Genomic DNA, 21,793 nt, shown 5'->3' on the forward strand with positions numbered 1-21,793 from the left:
GTCCGTTTTGGGCTCAAATGACAAGGCCTCTATTTTTTTATATATTTTATTTATTAAAAAAAAATCTCGTTAGCAAAAGGAATAAAATGAGGGAAACACAGATATATATATATATATATTCTCAATTTTTATAAAACATTGATTTAATTAGAATGATGGATGATCAGTCATTAAACCAGCCTAAGACCCATTTCATTAAAAGGTTAGTGATCAGCAACTATAACTGCAGTTGTGCATGGCAGTGATAAATACAATAAAAGAAATTGTTGATCATAATGGCATTTTTATTTGTTGGAGTAAAGATTAAAACCATAATAATACAAGAGTTATAACACATTGTTTTTCCATGTAGAAATTGCTTGTAATCACAAATACAAAAAGAACAAGTCTTTATTTCTTGGCTTTCCGGGCGAGATATCGCTCTCGAGCAGCCTGTATCTTACTATCAACATCCTCGGCCAGCTTTTTGGTAGTTTCTTCTGGACTTTGTTTTTGAATGACTTCATTCTCTACTGATTTGGTTTCGACTTTCAAATCATAAGAACCACCCCTGCAATGTTTCAGCAGGAAAATCAGAATGAGAGAAGGTTTTGGCATTCTAGTTTTAAGAGCACAAGGAACATGAATTAGAGAAACTGAGAAAGCACAGTCAGTTTTGTCTTCCTGAAAGTTACCTGAGTTTGTTGACATCCATCTTTTCTAGTTTTCTTAAGATGGGCATGGCCCAAGCCATCTCGACCGCGCAGACATTTCGCATGAAGGGTCGGGAAATGTTTATGAGCTCGTGGTACACAACATAGTCTGGTAGGCAACCATTTTCGTCGGATTCTAGCACTGATGATGGATGTACCTGCAAGAATGATGATTTCAACGAATTATAAAAAGGCTGTCTCAGTTCCAATAGATTGCAAACATCCTCATGATGAATACTCATAATTTTTTACAATACCGTCCTAAGTACCTATATTATGAATGGGGAGGTGATAATCAAGAAAATACTGAATTCTCTGGCCAATAAAAAAAAAATCTGATACATGCAAGTGCAGTACAGATGAAATGGAAAAAAAAACAATGTAAACAAGACTAAAGTAACTGACAGCAAGTGGTACTGGTACAAATGTTTAATCGGCATGTGGATATAATATGCCAAATCACATTGATGCCAACCATGCTTATAACTAGTTCTTCACACAATAGAAGATATATTTAAAAAGAAGAAAGAAAAAATACCTGCACAAGTTGTGACCTGTAACCAAGTGTTCTATATCCATTGTGATGCAACATTCGCTCAGCAAGCTGGTTTCCATAACCTTTACATAGAGCTCTCCTCAAATTTCGATAGTCTTTATCACTTCTTTTCTGTCTTATGCCTGATTCAACATCACATGGTCCTGAGTTTGACAAACATAACAGTGTAAAGTTAATACTGAATAATACAAATTAAAAAACCAGATACAAAGATAAGCAGCGTGTATTTTGTATCTTTCAGGATTTGTCGTTTTGCATACCGCATCGTGAAACCATGATTGACAAAATTGGGAAAACAAATAAAGGAATATGGCGATTTATTTCAAAATCACATTTTTATCATTATCTCCTTACAACTGAGCAGATTATTTCGTTGTTTGACTCCTTGATTTCCTTTGGAGAAAAGCACAAATGCCTCAATAATACCATCCAGCATTACAAATATTCTAACCCACAGTAAATAAACATGAATTACAATTTTAAAGCAAAACTATGTGAATGCAGGATATGGCAAAATAGTAACTGTGCCTAAGGAAAGGGAAAAAGAAGCATCATATCAAACTTTGTACCCAGACAACAAACAGGACAAGATCAACATCAGCAAAGAATAGGTATTTATGATTTAAAGATGAGCATGGTTTAAATATATGAATAGCACAGGTACATTTTAAGGTATAACCTTTTGCTATCTTCTGTATTATCTGCGACAATTGCTTCCTCACATCCTTTGCAAACACCATGGTACGTACCTACAAAAATTTAAATAAAAAAAAAAAGAAACCTGTCAGTTAAATGTCAATGGTAATGAGCATCTCTGCTTTGTAGCAGTGTCACTCAGGCTTCAGTGCATGAGGCAGGTTTTGAGGTTACAGAGTCCACCATTGTGCACAATGACTAGATTGTGGGCATCAAGTTTACATAATCTTGAGTCATACAGAATTGACCTTGAACAAAATTCTAGGGAAACAAAAATTAAGAGACATTTTAAGTGTAAAAGTGCCACCTGCTGCTGATGTTGTGACAGTAACCACTTTATACAACAATCTATGTAACTTGCTGTTGTTAGCAAGCAAATGTGACCTAAGAGCTTGAAATGAACAACTATGATTTAACAAATCAGATAATCCAGTCATTGCAACGTTTTCATTAGCCAGGCACATGATAGAAAATTCCATTCCCTAAACTAGAATGGACACATTAATAGGAACTCTTGCTATACAGTACGTGGTATGGAAGTTTTAGTTTTAGTACCTGCAAGTCATTATCTGTGCACCACCTGGGATCATAATCAACTTGATCCCAAGCTTCATATACTTGAAGCAATTGTATGTGATCGCCCCAGCCACCTCCATCAGGAAGTTCTGAAGGTTGTTTCCTCTTTCTGTCATTCCCTTTACTGCAAGCACATTCTATGTAAGAGAATTAGTGGGAAAAACAGTCCACAAAAATACAGCAAGCATCAATATATGAATGTGTATACATTTAAGAATAAAATTATTGTGTACGATCAAATATACTGACAAAATCATTATGACTACATTGATGACCATAGAATGTTCGCAATAATTGGGTGTCAGAATTGAAAGTTTATACTTAAGTGTAGCATAACAAGTGGCTCCCAAGAGAAATGCCGTACTCATCCTAATATGATATTTTTCAATGAAACAAACTGGATAAAACAAATCACCTCTGGTTAGAACGGAGTGCTGTTTCTGATGAGAGCATGGCAGCAATAGTCAAAGCCTGAGATAAACACCCCAACTCATTTGCCTCAATCAAAGTTCTTGAAAGTGAAGGTTCCAATGGCAGCTCTGCACAAAAAGAAAAAGAACAAAGACGATGAAAACATCACTTATAAAGTTAAAACAAAAGAAGAAGATATGGCATTATATCATGATATAGCAAGTGATTAACAAAGTGAAGACCCCCAATGGATCAATTTTGCTTAAGAAGGAAACCGAAATCCAAAATTTGCAAAAATAAAGAGGTTGCATTATCAATATAACAAAAAGAGAACTAATAAATTATGAAACAAATGTTACTTGTATCCAACAAAATCAGCATAAACAAAGAGAAATTATGAATGTTTACTCAAGAAAAGCCACAAAAAAGACCTTCTGATTTATAAGGTCAAAAGAAGGAAAATGATATAAGGTAGCTGGTCAGAAGATTTTAATCATTAGATTCTGGATCAAACCATGCATCAGGAATCAAAAGATTTTAGCAACAATGAACAACGCAAAATAGTAGAGCTCTGAAACTGCAGGTTAATGACAACTGTTGCCTGCCGCTAACATGTGTTCAACTAAGTCGGCAGTGTAGATCGAAGCATCCAACAGATCATAAACCATAATCTTTTAGTGTATAGCTAGAAAATTGGCAGAACAATTTCTATATCTTAAGTTAAATGGTTAAAGTGGGCCCAATGTTTGAAGCAAAAGATACAAAGTGTTGTAAACGGACTTTGCTAGGAATATAGAACAGATGGAACTTTCAAGATAAATACAACATGCTTAAAGTTTCATCATTATCACCCAAAAATCACCTTTGGTCACATGTGTTATGAACACATGTCAAAAGCCACAACAGTGGAATTAAAAAATTCAACCTATACAGTTAGATGTAGCATAGCCATGGCATCATCACTAGTTTGTTGTGTATTATGCTACTGATGCAACTCTAAAATGGGCCCATTACCTTAGGAAAGCTCTTTATTAGGTTGTTTGGTGAATCAATAAACATCAATTTTAATTGGGAATTATATAATTCAATCCAGACAGTTAGTTACATGTAACATAGCTTATAGCATTATCACTAGTTGGCTGCATATAAACACTGATGGTGCAATTCCTACAATGGGCACATAACCTTAGGACAATTCTTTATTAGGTTACATGGTGTTCAATTGAAAGGAATCTCTAAAAGAAATTAATAAACATCCATTTCAACTAAACTTGATGTGTTCAAACTTCAAATTTAGACGGACATATCTTTGCTTGGAACATAAGACTCATGGATTAATTGTTGTAACATATTATCTTCTTGCATGTGGAGATTAAATTTAAGAAGTCCATTACATTATGCACTACTGAAAGGAAAGCAAAATCATATCGATCCAACTTCGGGAACAACAGATATACATAGAATTTGGATAAGGTCATACCAGCCATGGTTTGCCCAAAATCTATTATCGTTCCACTTTCGTCAATTGCATCAATGAGGTACAACTGTCTCAATGCATCTTCTAAAGATTCACCTGCAGAACAAATTCCGCCTCAATTTTACAAGAAAATGCTCTGAAAGAATGAAACAATACAAAACAGGTTTGGAAGCCTTTGTTTGGTGCTAATCACATTTAAAATATAAAAGAGGACCACTAAGGGATAAAACCAATAGAATGCCAACAGAAAGCAATTATTAAAACCAAGTGATCTGAATATAAAGAACATGTAAAGGCATAAGTTTTCCCTTACGTGATGGTGGATCAAGAAAATCAAACTCTAGAATATCAATGTCAGGAAGATCAAGTGATTTCAGATAAAGAACACTTCCAGCAAGTGATGATCGTTGAATTTCAGGTATTGTCGCTTCAAGAAACTCCTCATGGTAGACAGTAGAAGGGTAAAGCCTATAACATTTGCCAGGGCGAGTCCTCCCGGCTCGTCCAGCTCTCTGATCAGCTTGCACTCTGCAATTATTCATCCTCATAATCAATAAATTAATAAAAATAAACTGCATGAATATTACACTATATATATAGGAGAGCATTTCAACAGCTAATAACCAGAAATGTTGGTGGTAAATTACATTGGGCAAGTAGAGCACATCAGATGAGCTTCCATGTGAAAAATCTTGCAAGAGTAGAAGAAATCATGCACTTTTGACAAGTCTAAAGCCAGATGAATATATATTATTTTTAGTTGATAAAAAAGTCGCAATCATGTAAAAGAAGTAATATGGGACATCATTATCACCCAAAATACGTCTCTCATACAAGCACAATTCATTACTAGTCTACAACGATCAAGAGTTTAAGATAATATTATCAATGTCATAAAATGAAATTTGAAAACTTAGTCATGAAAGCACTATTTCATTTCATGGTACAGAAAACTTTAACATCACACTCAAAAGCCCTTATTCATCCAACTTGCATAAAAGATCAAATACAGATCAAGAAATGAACTGCAACAATAGCAAGGTAGCGTTTTGGGATGCTGGGAAACATCAATAAAGTAGAAAACTTTTACAAGGGCAATTAACCTGACTTCAGTTTTTAAAATACAACTATTATTAAAATCACAAACCATAAGAAATGAAACAAATAAAAAAATCATGTGAGAAGTGAACTCCACAGCTTATGCATTTGGCCTTTCTATGGGTCACACTCCATTCCAATTGATATATTAATCACGAAACTGCTATAGCAAATTCAAGATCAACAACTTTTCAAGCTAAGAAACCAAAAAGGAAAACCATAGTACCTGGTAAAAAGCAAACTACCTGCTGATCTGCACAACATCAAGTGAATACATTCCAGTGGATGGGTTGTACTGGCGCTGCTTCACATAACCAGAATCAATGACATACCTATCAGAAGTCAAGAGTACCATATCTTAGACTAAAGTCGAAAGCAAACATTTTCTGCAACTGTTTGAGAATAGCAAAATATGAAATGCAAGTTTGATTTAAACAAATACATCAGGAAGATCGGTTATTATATTGAAACTTATACGTGATTTATGAGATAACCTAATCTACATTTCACATTGCCACAGTTCTTTTGAGTAATTGAGCATAAAACTGGAAAACCTCCAACTAAAATTGCCAGCTCGTTAAAAATATAGTACCATGCCAATTATAGTTGTCCTAATACTTTTCAACATGTATTTTTTTTTTTCAAGACAGATAATAATTTAAACCCAACAGCAAATACCTCTTGTTCATAAATGAAGCATATTTCATTTTAGTATAAACTAGGTAACAAAAATTGAGTTACCATATGATTCATGGACAACCAATGTCCAAGTCACTGGATCATGACAAGGATAAGATAGATGTACACCAATTTTTATATAGTTCAGTTATGCTATGTTATGATACATGTGACAATTAAAGACCAAAGACTCAGAGAATGCATGCAATACAACACATAATATTAAAACCATAGTAAGATATAAGTATAACAAGAATTTCTATTGTACAAATAAGATATATTTAAAAAACTTATGTTCATATTAATAAAAGAAGTGTGTATTTGAAAATATTGTAACTATCACAAGATAATTTTTGACACAATCATATGCTTTTTTATGAATACGATAACGAACATTAACCACAAATGTTACTTTAGAAATTGAATAACATAAGGAATGACGAGATGCAAATGTAACAACAAACAAAACATGGAACCAACAGCTAAATAAAGCAATGTTTACTTACACCACACCATCAACTGTCAAAGAAGTCTCAGCAATATTCGTAGCAACAATAAATCGCCTACAATTTGGAGGAGCAGGACTGAACACACGGACCTATTTTGAAGAGGAAAAGATGGCATAACCCATAAAATCAAAATAAAAATTCCAACGCCTGAAAATAAATTCCGAACAAGTAGTAATGACAACAAACACCATTAATCAGAAGTATCAAGATTGCCCCACTAATTCCAAGTGTTGTATGAGTCATACTATTGACTTCCAATGGGCACAAAAACACTAGGGAAAAGATTATAACACAAGAAAAAGAGGTGTAAACCACAAACATTGAAAAACACAAGTTATCATGATTGCAATTAAATAACCAACCATTGATCTCTCATGACTTATTCAGAGAGGGGTGAAGTGAAACATTTTCACAAAGACAAAGAATTGAACGCTACAAGTTAAATTAAAAAACTACAAATAACAAGAAAAGAAAAGGTCACCTAACACTTCAGTGGAAGATTTGGCAAGCTCTTGACGTAGAAAATGAACAAATTTGTAAAAAGGAGCTAAAAATGTAAACAGCAATCAGCTCAAATGTTAGTAGGAAAAACAACATTACCTGCATTTCCGGTGGCAAAGAACCATGAAGTGGAAGAACTAGAGCATCCATACAAGAACCCTCATCAAGCTTCTGAATCCTTTCTTCCAGTTTTGACACCATTTTGCCTATATCATCCTAAAAATAATCATATATTGAGATAGTTAATAAAGAATCAACACAAGGATTATTAAGGGTGAATAAGTAAAACTAGAACTTATTGGTATCGCCATCTAGAGCAGTATTAAGGGTGAACAGGTAGGGTGAATAAGTAAAACTAGAACTTATTGGTATCGCCATCTAGAGCAGTATTAAGGGTGAACAGGTAAAAGTGTAAGTTCCATGAAATCATTGCCATTATTTTACAATTTTTTGAAATGTTACTTCAAAAGGGAATTATGAAAAATGCTCACCTGTCCTGTCATGAAAATGAGTATGTCTCCTGGAGGTTCACGAACATGTATATCTGTTTAAAGCCGTCAATTGCAAAACATCATATAAATTTCACTCCGTAATATCATATTTAGTAATACAATCAACTGTATAAGGTCCAGAACAGGTAAATAGAAAAAAAGAGATTGAAAAAAAGTATAACCAGAAAGCAAAAGGTAGGAGATTCAGAAATGGCTTGGCAACATTAAAATCTTTGTGTTTTAAGCCATGTACAGAAAGGAGCTTTAGTACATTAATACCCAGTCAACATAAGATGTAACATTTAAGACAATCCCCCTGCTTTGACCAATTGTCATCTAATTCCAATTGCTTCTTAGGATAGAGCTCATTCAGATAAGTTTAAACTGGAAGATGACAGTTTGAGGATTAAGATGTTTTCATAAACTACGTGCTTAAAATAGAATGATGGGCCAGTTAGAAAATCAAAACTTTCAAGCAGACATTTCGAACTTTCTAGGCAAAGATAATTTATTTCAAGAATCTTCGTAATTGTGCATATCCTGATTTTGACTAAAACCATGGGATTACAAAAAGGCAAACAATAGATCATTTATTCCACCTTATGTGGTTGATATCCTGGACATGCTTCACTATAATCAAAAGACAGAACACTAGGACATTAATAGAGACATAAGAATATGGAACATGAGTTCTAGTGGCACTCATCCATAAGATGCATGGACAGGCAAGTAGACAACCAAACAGGTATGAGTATAAGCATAAGAATTGTAATTCCCAAATATCTTAATATATCCAATATTAATCTATTAATTAAGACAAAAGAGATTATAATCGTACCAAGAGAAGTTTTCAAAGAAGATTCAAGATAATTCGTCGGCCGTTCAGTGCTGTAAAATTTTTCCACTGGAAACAATGTCCCAGGTACATTCAGTATGGGACAACCTGAGAAAAAGCTTGACACCTTGACACCATCTAGGGTTGCTGAAGTAATAAGAATCTTGAGATTTGAAGATCGTAATTTAACCAAACGTTTCATCAAACCCAGCAATATATCACTGCAACAAAATATCAAATAGCCAGGACTTAACCAGAAAAACTCAAAGCAAGAATATTACTAGACAAATGTATAAAAAAAACATAATAATAAAAAATGTAGCAAAACAAAGTGATTGCCCTTTTCAATTTTGGTGCCATGGTACCATGGATACAACACTTCCTAATGTCACCAAAGTTCCTTGAAACTAAGGTTTCTCCTACGGAGAAGAACTTATGTTTTTCCAACTCTGTCGAGGACAGAAAACACCAAAAAAATTGCCAAAAAGAAAAAGAATCAAACCATTCATGCATGAAAGAATTTTCTCAAATGAATAAACCAATAAATAAATATATCAAACAATAGAGTTCAGCACTGAATTTCAAATGGCAGTAAGAAAGAACTAAAAAATACGTGTTCAAACTTCTTTCATGAGCTTCATCCAAGATGATAACCGAGTACTGATTCAGCTCGGGATTAGAAAGGCTTTCACGAAGAAGACATCCATCAGTAAGATACCTGAGCAGGCAATATCAAATACAGATCAAGTTTCTAGTCAAGTAGAGGATATAGATTTTATACAATCTGTGAGTATATTAAGTATATCAGGCTTTCTGAAAGTAAAACTGTACTTAATGCGGGTTTTATCTGAAGTCCGGTCTTCAAAGCGAATAGCATAACCCACTTCTTCACCGAGCTGGACACCAAGCTCCATTGCAACCCTCCTAAACACAAGAGGATTTCTATGCTATTAGTCCTAGTTAAGAAATTAATTATCTTGAAACTACTAAATCCCAGTAATACAACCATAATAAGGAATTAAGACTCACAATCACATAATAAATCATGAACATGTTTGTACAAGTATTAAGACAAGATAAATAAATAAATAAGAATTCAAGGCCATTTCTGTCCATATACTTTGCTTTAATGTTTATTTCCATCCTTATACCATGTACTTTTCTATATTTCATCCCTGGCACTCAATTGGTGGGTATACAGCAAGATGACACGGTATAAGATGAGATATCATCATTTTAAAAAAACTTTACAAATTATTATTATTGTTTTGCCATGTGGTACATTGTTGCCACACCATCAAGTCTAAAAAATATTTAAAAAAAGTTTAGTAACCTTTTTTAATCCATGTAAATGCTAGCATGGCATGTTGGGCCAACGCCAAGCATGCCATGTTGACAGCCATGTATTCTAGAATCTAGACAATATTCCACAAGTTTATCACATGAGCGCCAAGGACAAAAATGGGACAAAAATGAAACAAAAATGCAAAGCGCAAAGTACAAGAACAAAAATGAACAGTTTTAAACTACAATGATGGAAATTAACATTGGCAAAGTACATGACCAAAAATGGATTTAACACAATAAAACAATCTCCATAAAACAAATGCATTTCATTGCATTATTTAAAATTTATTTCTTTGGAGACATCAAGAAGCCATTTCCTTTTCTTTTACTGCTTCTACTCCAAACTTACTTGAATTGCATCAATTGCAGCAAGAAGGTAGTTTATGTTTCTCCCCTGAAATTTAGGACTAGCCTCACTCCAAGAGAATCAAGTTGTTCCTATGGCCAAAATTTTTTTGTAACAACTTCAAAAGACCACAGAGAAATCACCATATAATGGACAGTTTAACATAACATGATCATGAACTAAAAAATCCACTCTAATGCAAGATATATGATATTTATGGTAGAGAGAGCATTCAAAAGATTCAAAGTCAATCCAAATCCCAGTCCCAGCCAGCCCTGCTTCCTTGGAAAAAAAAAAATCTAAATATAGGGCAAAAATAGTAAGCTTAAAACGAAGAGAAAGCAAGACCAATGCAAACAAACACAACCGCAAGACTCCAACAACCTGTAGATACTGACTCCATCCAAAAAAAACCCAGTGATTTAGAAGGAAAGCAAGAAAGACCAATGGCAACGGACACAACTGCAAGATTACAATTCCAACCACCCATAGGAACCGACTCCATCTTTAATCCCTGAGGATTGTGCTGCTTTCTTGAAAAAAAAAAATGGCATCCAAAGTTGTTAAGAAAACAGTGATTTTAGAATGAGAAAAAGAAAGACCAATACAAATCAACAAAATCCTGAAATTAGAACTCCAACAACACATACAGAACTAATCCATCCACAAAGCCATATCAATTTCACTTTCTTGGAGGAAAAAACATCTGAAGATGGCGAAAAAACAGCAACTTTAAGAGCCAATGCAAACCAACAAAATTAGGAGACCAACTCCACAATCCCTAATCAGTTTTGCTTTCTTGAAAGAAAAGACGTCAAAAAAAGAGCCCAAAAAAACAACAATTTTAGAAGGATATAAAGAATTCAAAGAAAGAAGCACCTCGAAACAGAGACAGCAGCGACACGGCGCGGCTGAGTGACGGCAATCATACCCGACCGGCTATATCCCCGGCGGTGCAAGATCTGCGACAGCTGGGTACTCTTCCCGGAGCCCGTCTCCCCGATGATCACCACCACCGGGTTCTTCTCCACCGTCTCCGCAATCTTATCCTCATACTCCACTATAGGGAGGACCGCCATGAACAGCAGAGCTCAAGCTCCACCCGAGATCGCCAAGACCGCGAGGGTTTAGGGCTCCGCAACGGGATTCCAAAGCTTTCAATCATTCACTCTCTCTCTCTCTATATATATATATAAAACCGGCGTTGAAGCCACCGTTTTCAAAATTAGCCGTCCGATTGCATCGGGCATGTGATGAACGTCTCACATTCAATTTCGTTAACGGATCTAATGATTGGGAACCCGATTTAAATTAGGATCCGACCCGTTACGAGGTCTATTTGGCGGTAATCTCGGTGCTCGTTGAGAAACCCTAGCTCCCAGCAATGGCGCTTCTTCTCAGGCGAGCTCTCTCGTCCAAAGCGCTCTTCTCTCTCCGAGATCAGCGCCATTTCCGCACTCTATCTCACTTTCCCAAGCTCCTCACAGGCGAGATTGTCAGAGAAGCTCCTCTTCGGGACAATTGCCCTGCCGATCGATTGGGTTTCAATTTCTTTGTGGGAAACCGAAGAGGCCTCGCTAAGGGCCGCAAATCGAGTATGATATCGGTGAATTTATCCATTTTTTTTTATCTCTTTTGCTTCGTTGAAACTTTGATTTGAGTATCCGGATTGCTTGTTGTAGAGGATGAGGATGAGAGTGATACGGTTCGAGCGGTTCCTGACATGGGGCCTGTGAAGACAACGGCGCAGTCGCAGATGGATGCAGCAGTCGTGGCTTTGGCGAGGGAGTTGAGTAAGCTCCGGACTGGGAGAGCTTCTGCTGGTATTATTTATGTTGATTGGATTGCATTGCATTGCTTCAAAGATGTTGTTTTGTGAGCTTTGGAATTTATGATGGAATTGGTTGAGGTTTTGTGCAATTGTAGGAATGCTCGATCATGTTATTGTGGAGACAGGTGGCGTGAAGTTGTCTCTGAACCGTGTTGCAGTTGTGTCTGTCATTGATGCGCAGACGCTCTCAGTGATGCCTTATGATCCCAATGTAATGGGTTTTGTGAACTTTATCTCTTGCTTTTTCTATTTTTGAATTGTTTGATTTAATCTCAAACTTTGTTAGTTTTTTTAACCATGCATGATTTAGGCAAATGAATTCTTCTTATGGTGCTTTACTAATTTTGCATTCATTGTCTGTTTTCTACCTTTTGGCTCTCTGTCTCTTATTTTGATCTGTGGCCATATTCCCCACTTGGTAAGTCTTAGATGTTACGCATTGAGTCTCTGAAGATGTTGCAAGTTATCAATTGAGGATAATTTTATCTGGCAATTTACCTTACTGACATGCATTATTCAGTTGTTGGTGAGGTTAAGCGATTATATTGACAAATTCACTCCCACTAGCTCTGATGAAATGGTAGCATTTATTTTTCAGTATCAATATGTCGGGATAAATGTTGTGAACTGGGTCCTGTGTCACTTCAACCCGCCTCTATTAATTAACCTGCTGCATGTAAAAAAAAGGAAAATGAAAAACTACCATCTATAACATTTATATTGAGTGATTATATAAGAAAAATGGTGTTGGAACTGGACCTTTGGTGCAAAAAGTGTGACATTTGGAAAATTTTATACCTTAATAAAATTGTTTATATTGGTTTACCATAAGCCCTACTATTACTGTCTTTTTTTTTTTAATTTGTATAAATAAAATTTCTTCCCCTATTTATTGTTCATTTCTATGGGACATGACTGGTTCAAACCATCTGGATATCTGTTTTTATAGAAAAGTAGATCCATGGATTTCTTGTAATGATATACATGTTAATATTTTGGCCATCAAGATACTAATATTATAATTATTTGTTTCATGTAGACTTTGAAGGCACTAGAACAGGCTATTGTTTCATCTCCATTGGGTATAAATCCAACTCCAGATAGTCAAAGGTTAATTGCGGCAATCCCACCGTAAGTTTGACATTTTCCGAGTAACAATGTTCTATTGTGATAATCGAACCAAGTGGGCATGTTTAGATTAAGCAAGATATGGATACACATATACTGCTCCCTTCTCTTTTCCGTTTTGGTATATCAATACTGCAATATTGCCTAATAAGCTTTGGTACTTTGCATTATGTTAGTGACTAATTCTTTGCTTTGTGTTTTCTGCTGTAAACCTTTTATCAGGCTAACCAAGGAAAACGTGCAGGTAAGTTTATACTGAACAATATTCTTCTTTTTTTTTTTCATGATTCTGATTTATTTGGGTATCCCCCTACCAGGCACTGTGTAAAGTGGTTGCTAAATCAGCTGAAGATGTTAAGCAAAGTATCCGACGAGCACGTCAAAAGGTATTCAAGCAACTTATTGCAAATTGTAGGCAGTGCTTTTCTTTAGAACTATCTTAATTATGGAAAGTAAGGTTGCATGGTAGACAAATAACGATAAAGAACTATACAGTTATGAATTTAATTTCTTAAGTTGACTCACACACTTTGCAAAACCCTGGATGCCTCTTTTTCATAAAGTTAATATCTTTGGTGCAGACTTTTTGTTGTGGTAACTATTAGGGTAATAACTAGTCCCACAATGGTTCATTTGGAAAATATAGATTTGAATATATATAGGCTTAGGTCATTGTATAAGCTTAAGTTTTTGAGTTGAATCGGGTTTAGATAATATGTTTGGTTTGCACATAGCATTAAAGCTTGTTTTGTTTGGACTGTTTACAACACGGTTAGTTAAAGTAAGCTAGCACGTATCAAGGAGGCGTGTTAGAGTAACCAAAATCCCATATTGGTTAATTTGGAAAATATATATGTTTGAATATGTAATTCTAGGTTTCTCATTCTGTAAGTTTGAGCATTTGGGTTGAACTAAGTCTAGATAATATGTTTGGTTTCCATTTAACAAAGGTGCTAGTTGCTAGATGGAACCATCATGAACTTGGGTATCTACTAGATCATTAATGATACTGCAGAAAACAGCTCATGGCTACCGAATGACCAATCCTTAGATAGTGATTAGTGAAATTCATAATCATCCTTGGTACATGGCATATACCTATCTCAATCATTCTATCTTAATATACATCTGTCCATCATTGTTGTTAAGGGGTATTACCAAAGGTGACATTTTTGACATCCGGTTTTATTGAAATCTATCATATTTACTCTATAAAGTTGCCTGGCTCATAAGTCGAGTGGTACATTTCCTCATCAGTCAGTGATGAATAATCCTTGGTCTTGTAGGCGTTGGATTCAATTAAAAAGGCAGCATCAAGTCTTCCCAAGGATGACATAAAGAGGCTGGAAAAAGAAGTATGTGGCGTTTTTATTGTCTTCCATTAAATTAATGTAGATATTAAGGGCTATCGGTTATCTTAATTATGTTGTTCTCATTTTAGGTTGATGAGATGACCAAGCGATTTGTTAAAACAGCTGATGACATGTGCAAGGCAAAAGAGAAGGAGATCAGTGGAAGTTAGGTGCTATTTCTTGAGGCTAGATCATCACGTGATTTTTCCATTGGTACTTGTTGTGCAATGTTTTTATGTGAACATTATGGATACTGATACAATAGAAGTCACAAGATAGAAATTTTTTTTAATAAGTCTCAGATGACTAAGTTTGTTTTTTTTTAAACATCACTGCAGTTGTGAGTTGGCCAGACATAGGTAATAGTATTTCTTTTGGAATGAGTGTTGATCCCTGCAATGCTGTTGTCAGTTTTTGAGCTTGTAATAGACAGGGATTTTGTTTGGCAATGGCGAGTTGTCAGGCATCATCTGCATTGTGTTTTACGGTGACAGTGTAAATGATGCTGTTGAGAATAATCCATGTGGTTTCCTGTATCGCATTTAACACTTGTTAGTAGGACAGACTCCAAGTTTATCAGCAACTTTTTTTTTTTTGGTTACTTGAGCAATGAATCAGAACATCACCTGTCTCTTGATGCAAATAATGGCCATATGTTTGTCCATACTCAGGTTTGCACATGTGTATTGTTTCTTTAATAATTTTGCTGCTGCAGTTCAATGTCTTCTGTTCATCTGCGTCTGTCTGGATGTCTCTGTTTGTTATCATCATTCGTTTTTCCTTTATTCACATTTCAATTTATACATGTGCAACATGAACAGAAGGTATCCAATGAAGTCTCTTATCTTGTTGTGTATATCATCAAATAGACACCTAGCATTGGTCTACATGAACAAGCTATATAGTTTTATTACAGCGAAAGTTCTTGTATTAGCAAAACTAGATTTGTAGGCCAATCATGTTTTTACAAGTATTTACGGAATCCATCATTTAATTCTTTTCTTCTTCATTACAAATGTGATTATCTTGTGTGAAACTTCTGATCCAATTTGAGTACCACTGCCATGGCATTTGTGAACTTGCTATACATAACAGTGGAGAATTAAAACATCAACGTTCTCCCAATAACTCATACATCAGGTGAACTAGAACCCTAGACTTCAAGATGAAGACTACTACACTGCAACTCATGCTAAGCACCCATCCACAACCCCCCACCACAACTTCCTTTACAATTTGTTAACATATCAACCTGATGTCTCACCATTTTATTACATACCACTCTTTCCGAAAACCGATTTCGTCACAAGCTTAATCCCTCTAATCCAGAGTTCAGCCATCTCATCTCCTTGGCAGACAAAATGAAACTCCTTACCTTTTGTGGTTATTATTCTGAAGAGTCCTGTCTCATATGCATCTCCTTTCCTCTTCCTGTTTCTAACAAATGCCGAACTTCCCCCGACCTCAGCTTCCCTGCAAACAACATTCCGACAAGCTGCCTTACCCCACCGCAACACTCCGGCCACCACCACCATCTTCAGCATTTTCTTATGTGGTCTCCCTTTGCCCTTCTTGGTGTGTTTCTTTACTCGGCATCCTTGTGTTACTAGATCCCGTGCCATTGCGTCTAGTATTACACCTTCTGCGGGATTACCAAACGTCTTGTTTGCTCGTGCTAGCGACAATGCTGTATCTCCTTGTGGTGTTCTGATATCATACTGAGCTCCACATGCGAGCAAGAGCTCACATACTGTGCCGTGTCCCTCCCTTGCAGCAAGCATCAATGGAGTGAATCCATCACCGTCAGGGACATTCACGTCAATGCCCCGGTTGGTCAACAGACGAACAGCTGCCATGTCTCCACGGCGGGCAGCACAATGCAGTGCGTAGAACCCTCCAGCATTGCCCTTCTCCAATGCAAAGTCAAGCATCACTTGCTCAAACAGATCATGGTTCTTGCTTGACTGAGAGAGTGCAATGGCTGTTTCACCTGCATTGTTGCAGAGCTTCACATTGGCCCCTGCAAAGACTAGGAAACGGAAAGCATCAACATGGCCTTCACGCGCAGCGATCATGATGGCGGAGAACCCATTCTCATCCTGCTCATCAAGGTTGATATCTGGGTGCATCACCAACACTTCGAGGGCTGGGACATCACCATAATGAGCAGCAAACATCATCGGCGAGAAGATGTTGGGGTTACTGGAGCGAGGGATTTTCCCTGATCGTATAACATTAAGCAATGCTTCCTGGTAAACATCACCCCACCTGTTTGAAGACGCAATGAGGGCTGCACACGAGCCGCTGGAGCTAACGAGCCCAAGATCAGCCCCAGCAGAAGCAAGAACGCTAAGGCAGTCATCCCGCTTGAAGCGTGCACAGAGCATCAATGCTGTCTCTCCACATTCTGTTCTTGAATCAAGATGACAGCCAGTATCAATGAGGCTCTGTAAGACCTTGGCGTGGCCAAGCCGCGCAGCCATATGGATGGGACGGAACTCATTCCGACGAGCAGTCTTAATTGGGAGCTCACAATCAGCTCCACAGGCCAAGAGAGTGTCAGCAGCCCGGTGATTGCCGCAGAGGATGGCATGATGAAGGAGGCTCCTGCCGGAATGCAAGGTGTTGGGAGAATGATGCTGCAGGAGCATACGGAGAATGGTACCGGTGGATTCAAAGTATTCAACGGCACACCAGGCCACATTGTAAGGTTCTGAAAGGCCTGCTCCAACCCGGAATTCTTCACCGGTGGTGGTGTCCCATGACCATGCTCCCAGGCTAACCTTCAAGTCCTTTCTAACACCAGCCTAAAATGAATACAATGATGTATTAGATTGATAAGAACATATAAACTATGAATAGAAAGAGCAACAATTGAGATTCATGCCTGCAATAGCTGCCGGACAACAGCGCCCTGCCTGCTGACAATGGCAGCAACAAGGGCTGTGCAGTCAATGTTGGTGTGCAGCGATGGCTTCAAGGAACGAAGTAGAACTCTGTCTGTAGTATATGCATTTACTCCACACTGCATGCAATTCATGAAAACACTACATGATCATCAATTAATACGATCATCTTTTGTGTTTCATCTGTTCAAATACTGGTCATTCATGTGTCAACTTCTATAAATAAAAATTCATCTATAGACGACTATATCAGCATCCTGGGTTATCATGTCATTGTTTTTCCATATTCCCATTAAAAAAATAAAAAATAAAAAAATCAGTTACCTTGATCAGGGTGTCCACCACATCAACAAAACCCCGGGAACAGGCAGAGACAAGAGCATGGACAGCAACATTTGGCCTAATCTGGTCAGAGTCCATGAGTAACCTTGCAAGCTTAGCTTGCCCATGCGCACAGGCTTCAAGCAAGGCCTCCTCACAAGCCGGCTGCGCAGCGCCGGCCCTGAGCAACAGCTCCAGCACATCCCCACGTCCCTCCCTCGCCGCCGCAGTGGTAGCATACCCCCTGAACAGCTTCTGATTCACATCCGCCCCCACACTCTGCACATCATTCAAGCAAAACCATACAAAATACCATCAATACTACACTGTCAAGCCAGGCATGGTCATGAAGATATACCAAAGACAGGAACCAGAGATATGCTCAGTGAAAAGTGGGTCTGAGATTTGGTGTCGTTTTATGGCCGTCTGATTGAATATGAAGGGCTGGGGCAGGAAGGGCATGTTGGCCTGTGTCTCTATACATGTTCTGGGACACTGACAGTGATTTGTGAGTAACCATGTTTGTGTGTATGTGTATGTTGATCAGTGATCAATCACAGCTGGAAGGGGGAAAATAATAGTGGCGATGTGAGTGCACCTACAATGCTTCTGCTGTTGGGGGACACACATATACAATGAGACATTAGAAGGGCTGATGGGGAAGAGGAGGGGTCGCTAGGCTCATCAAAGCACTGCTCAGTTTCTCTTCTTTATCTTGACAAGGACACAGCGACAAAAGTAAGTTACTTTGGACTGGTGGATAGATTGGTGCACAGGAAAAATAAAAGAAACCATACACATCATCCATAAAAATCTAATTTTTAAGATCATAAACTGCTAGATAGATTCATACTAAAGTTCAATTAAAAAAACTTTAGTTAAGCATTAAACAAAGAAACTGAGATAAAGTAACAGATTTGTTGATGGGATGCAGCAAAAAGAACTTCCAGAAAGAGGGCCATGAAGATAATGAAAATAGGAGGAAGATGCATATATATATATATATATATATATATATATATATTCATTCACATCAAGTTTAAAGATTTAGTTTTTTGTCTCAAAATCCATAAGATTCAAACCAAAACAATAAAAATCATTGATTACACACACACACACACACACACAAAAGGAAAGAAAAGTCTTGTAATCTAGGAAATAAAGAGAGATATTTGTGGATATGACATACATTAGTAAAAATTATTGAAAACAAAAGAAAGAAACATACATTCAGTAAAAAAACGAGACAAGTGTAACATTCATTAACATCATGCTTAAAAATTTAATTTTTACCCTAAAAAATGACTTATATTCACACCAAAAATCATTAAAAAAAACATTAATTAAACAAAAAAAAACGTACAGAAATAAAAGTTCTATAAATTGAAGTGTTCATTGCTAAGACGCAAAAACATTAAGAAAGAGGGCCCTTATATGGGTTAATTAAAGGCACAGCCATAAGTTTGAATAAGTCTCACTCAAAGGACTATTTCAAAGACCACTTAATGAGTAACGTCTTAGAAAGATCCAAGACAAATCAAGGGTTGGAAAGACCGCACGAGCTCATCCCACCGAAAGTGTCCAACCCCATCAAAGCCCCACAAATCCCACCAACCAAAACCGCCGGGATCCTTGGTCCCCGGCCAAGAACAACCCCAAATCTCCGGTCAATCCTACGGTCACTATCCCACACATCACAACCATGAACCTTTCTCTCATTCCTTCGCATATCCACAATGGACAGTGAGAGTGAGTGAGAGAGAGTGTGTGTGTGTGTGTGAGCATTGAATGCCACGTGGTCAGTCACGTGACTGTCTGCTGAGATTGAGATTTGATCGACGGTCCAGATCGTTCCGGACTGTACCATGACTTAAATACGTACCACCCGGGAGTCACGAGTTTCAGGGTATTATAAACACATGGCTGACGTGTCAAGCTGAGAATGGCTACAACAGTGGGGACCACGGAAACCTAAACTCGAGGGCAAAGGAGAGTAGACGTACGTGGCGTGACATTATTGGACAGCTGAAGTTTAACATTTTAAGGCTGCGGATCCTTCTAATGCGGTGTACGGTGACCAAGTGAACCTGTGTGAGTGTGTGTGTGGTACGCCGCCGGCGCACTTTGGTTACCGTGATACGGCAAGGGTAAAAGAGGAATTTAATAGGTTAAAATACAACAATTATCACAAAAAAAAAAAATAAATAAAGGAACAAATTCCACGTTTTTAGATCCCAAACCGAATTTTCTGCAAATAAAAATGCCCAAAAAAAAAGGAAAATAATCACTAAAAAAAATTTAAAAAATAAACAAAAATGGCGGAAAAAACGAAGAGCGAGACATTGACCACCATCCCGATCACAAGAACGAAATCGAAATCGAAAACAAAATTAAAAATCAAAGAAAGAAAGAAAGAGAGATGGATTCATCGTACCAGGAGCTTGCGAACGAGGGGGAGGTTGCCGGAGTTAGCAGCGAGGAAAAGGGCGGAAACGTCGGTGCGGAACTCCTCAAGCTCGATCCGGACCTCATCGGGGGATTCCTCACGGAGGACCACCTCAGCGCGGCGGCCGCGAAGACACACGGTGCCGGGGTAGTTCACATCCACCATGGGATCCATAAGAAGCTCCGCCACCGCACGCGCGTCACCACGATGCGTCGCCTCGACCAGCCGTTGAGACGCCTCGGCCTCGCTATCCACCGGGTACACCTGCCTCCCGGTTGCACCTCCACCTCCGCCGACGGAGAACACCGTCATCATCGCCGCCGCCATTGATACCCTGGGCGAGATCGCAGCCCTAGAGCACCACTGCGAGCATACCTCTTTCTAGTTCTCTCGGGAAACTTGAAAGGAGGGAGCGCCAGAGAAGGGGGTTAATTTATAGTCTGAATAATTATTTATTATTATTTATTATTATTATTATTTTATATTAAATATTTATTAATATTTTTTTATTTAATTGTTTTTATTATTTTATTTTTAAACATTTATTTATTTTAATAATAAATGTGATTTAGTAACTGAGGATAAATGGTGAAAAAAAGCGTGAGAAAGGACGATTTGATGGGTTGGCTGGGGTCCACCAAACAACCTGGAGAAGGTGGAGTTGGGCCGGCTAAATCCGGCTTCGTGGCTTGGCTTGGCTTGGTTCTTTACTAATGGCGCAGATTTGTTTGGATCTATTTTGCGTTTGGGTCCATGTTCAAGAGAAAAATAATTAAGAGTTAGAAAATATTGGGAACAAAAAGGAAATGTTTCATTTACGTTTATTATAATAATCATGAAAAGTATCAAATCATTTATTTTCCATAAAATAAATATTATTTCACATCTTTTTATTTTATATTTAGGTTCTTAATTTTTACTATATTTTATCATTAAAATTATTTTATGCTTAGATAAAAAGAAAATATGGCCAATAAAATCATATTGAATAAGAGTACGGTTAGTGAGTATGGCTAGAACTCAGACTTTCGAGAGAAAAGACGAAATAACCTTTTTTTTATGTAGTAAATAGTTTATCTCTCCAGCTATTATGATTTAAAAAATATAAATATTTATTATTATATTTAATGTTTATAAGATTTATTATTGAATATGGTCTATTAATATTATAAGCTTCAATCATCTAAGCACGTTCGTAGAATTGAAATCTACGAACGTTGCTATCAACCGTTGGATGCACAGTTATTTGATCTGAACTATTCAAATAATTTATGTACAGTAACTAAATAAATCTGAACTATATAATTTTATTTCTACTAAATCTACAGTAATATTTTAAAAAACCAAAACTAAACTAATCAACCCAACTAACTCATAATTATCTCTACTGCAGCAATGAATGGGTACTGTGCTGAGATGATCTTTTTATATATATGCAATAGAATGGTTTGGACTTTGCAGCAACTAGCAAGGGCTTTGTTTGGGAATTTGGCGTCTAAATTCATAGCATATCACTTTACATTGATTGGATCATTAATTAATTTGGTCTATCGTTTTGCTCTTTATTGCTCACCTTCATGAGCTATGTAGAGATCA

The 21,793-nt window shown here is 37.1% G+C and overlaps 3 protein-coding genes across 4 annotated transcripts; 1 reads left to right on the top strand and 2 right to left on the bottom strand.

Moving 5' to 3' along the window:
- Positions 1-273: 273 nt before the first annotated feature.
- On the bottom strand, positions 274-11,379 carry LOC120261460 (probable pre-mRNA-splicing factor ATP-dependent RNA helicase DEAH4). 2 transcript variants are annotated; one of them, XM_039269366.1, is made up of 17 exons: positions 11,093-11,224; positions 10,217-10,305; positions 9,352-9,444; positions 9,134-9,238; positions 8,524-8,741; positions 7,686-7,738; positions 7,294-7,410; positions 6,691-6,782; positions 5,752-5,838; positions 4,722-4,936; positions 4,412-4,504; positions 2,936-3,059; positions 2,500-2,644; positions 1,928-1,997; positions 1,231-1,391; positions 675-850; positions 274-550 (listed from the first exon to the last, which is right to left on the bottom strand). In XM_039269366.1, the coding sequence occupies exons 2-17, from the start codon at positions 10,225-10,227 to the stop codon at positions 391-393; spliced, it is 1,920 nt and encodes a 639-aa protein (XP_039125300.1). In that variant the 5' UTR covers positions 10,228-10,305; positions 11,093-11,224; the 3' UTR covers positions 274-390. The 2 variants fall into 2 exon arrangements, with proteins under 2 accessions (XP_039125300.1, XP_039125299.1); XM_039269365.1 differs by lacking the exon at positions 10,217-10,305 and having other exon boundaries at positions 11,093-11,379.
- A 182-nt stretch (positions 11,380-11,561) lies between these two features.
- Positions 11,562-15,107, top strand: LOC120260054 (ribosome-recycling factor). The gene is made up of 8 exons (XM_039267499.1): positions 11,562-11,808; positions 11,896-12,036; positions 12,140-12,255; positions 13,084-13,175; positions 13,395-13,416; positions 13,490-13,558; positions 14,459-14,527; positions 14,614-15,107. Exons 1-8 carry the CDS (start codon positions 11,598-11,600, stop codon positions 14,692-14,694), a joined length of 801 nt encoding a protein of 266 aa, XP_039123433.1. The 5' UTR covers positions 11,562-11,597; the 3' UTR covers positions 14,695-15,107.
- Positions 15,108-15,470: 363 nt separating this feature from the next.
- Positions 15,471-20,583, bottom strand: LOC120261613 (ankyrin-3-like). Its single transcript, XM_039269560.1, has 4 exons — positions 20,186-20,583; positions 17,755-18,030; positions 17,412-17,549; positions 15,471-17,331 (listed from the first exon to the last, which is right to left on the bottom strand). The coding sequence occupies exons 1-4, from the start codon at positions 20,522-20,524 to the stop codon at positions 15,796-15,798; spliced, it is 2,289 nt and encodes a 762-aa protein (XP_039125494.1). The 5' UTR covers positions 20,525-20,583; the 3' UTR covers positions 15,471-15,795.
- Positions 20,584-21,793: the final 1,210 nt, after the last annotated feature.

This window comes from Dioscorea cayenensis, chromosome 5 (genome assembly GCF_009730915.1).
Source record: "Dioscorea cayenensis subsp. rotundata cultivar TDr96_F1 chromosome 5, TDr96_F1_v2_PseudoChromosome.rev07_lg8_w22 25.fasta, whole genome shotgun sequence".
Lineage (NCBI taxonomy): Eukaryota > Viridiplantae > Streptophyta > Magnoliopsida > Dioscoreales > Dioscoreaceae > Dioscorea > Dioscorea cayenensis.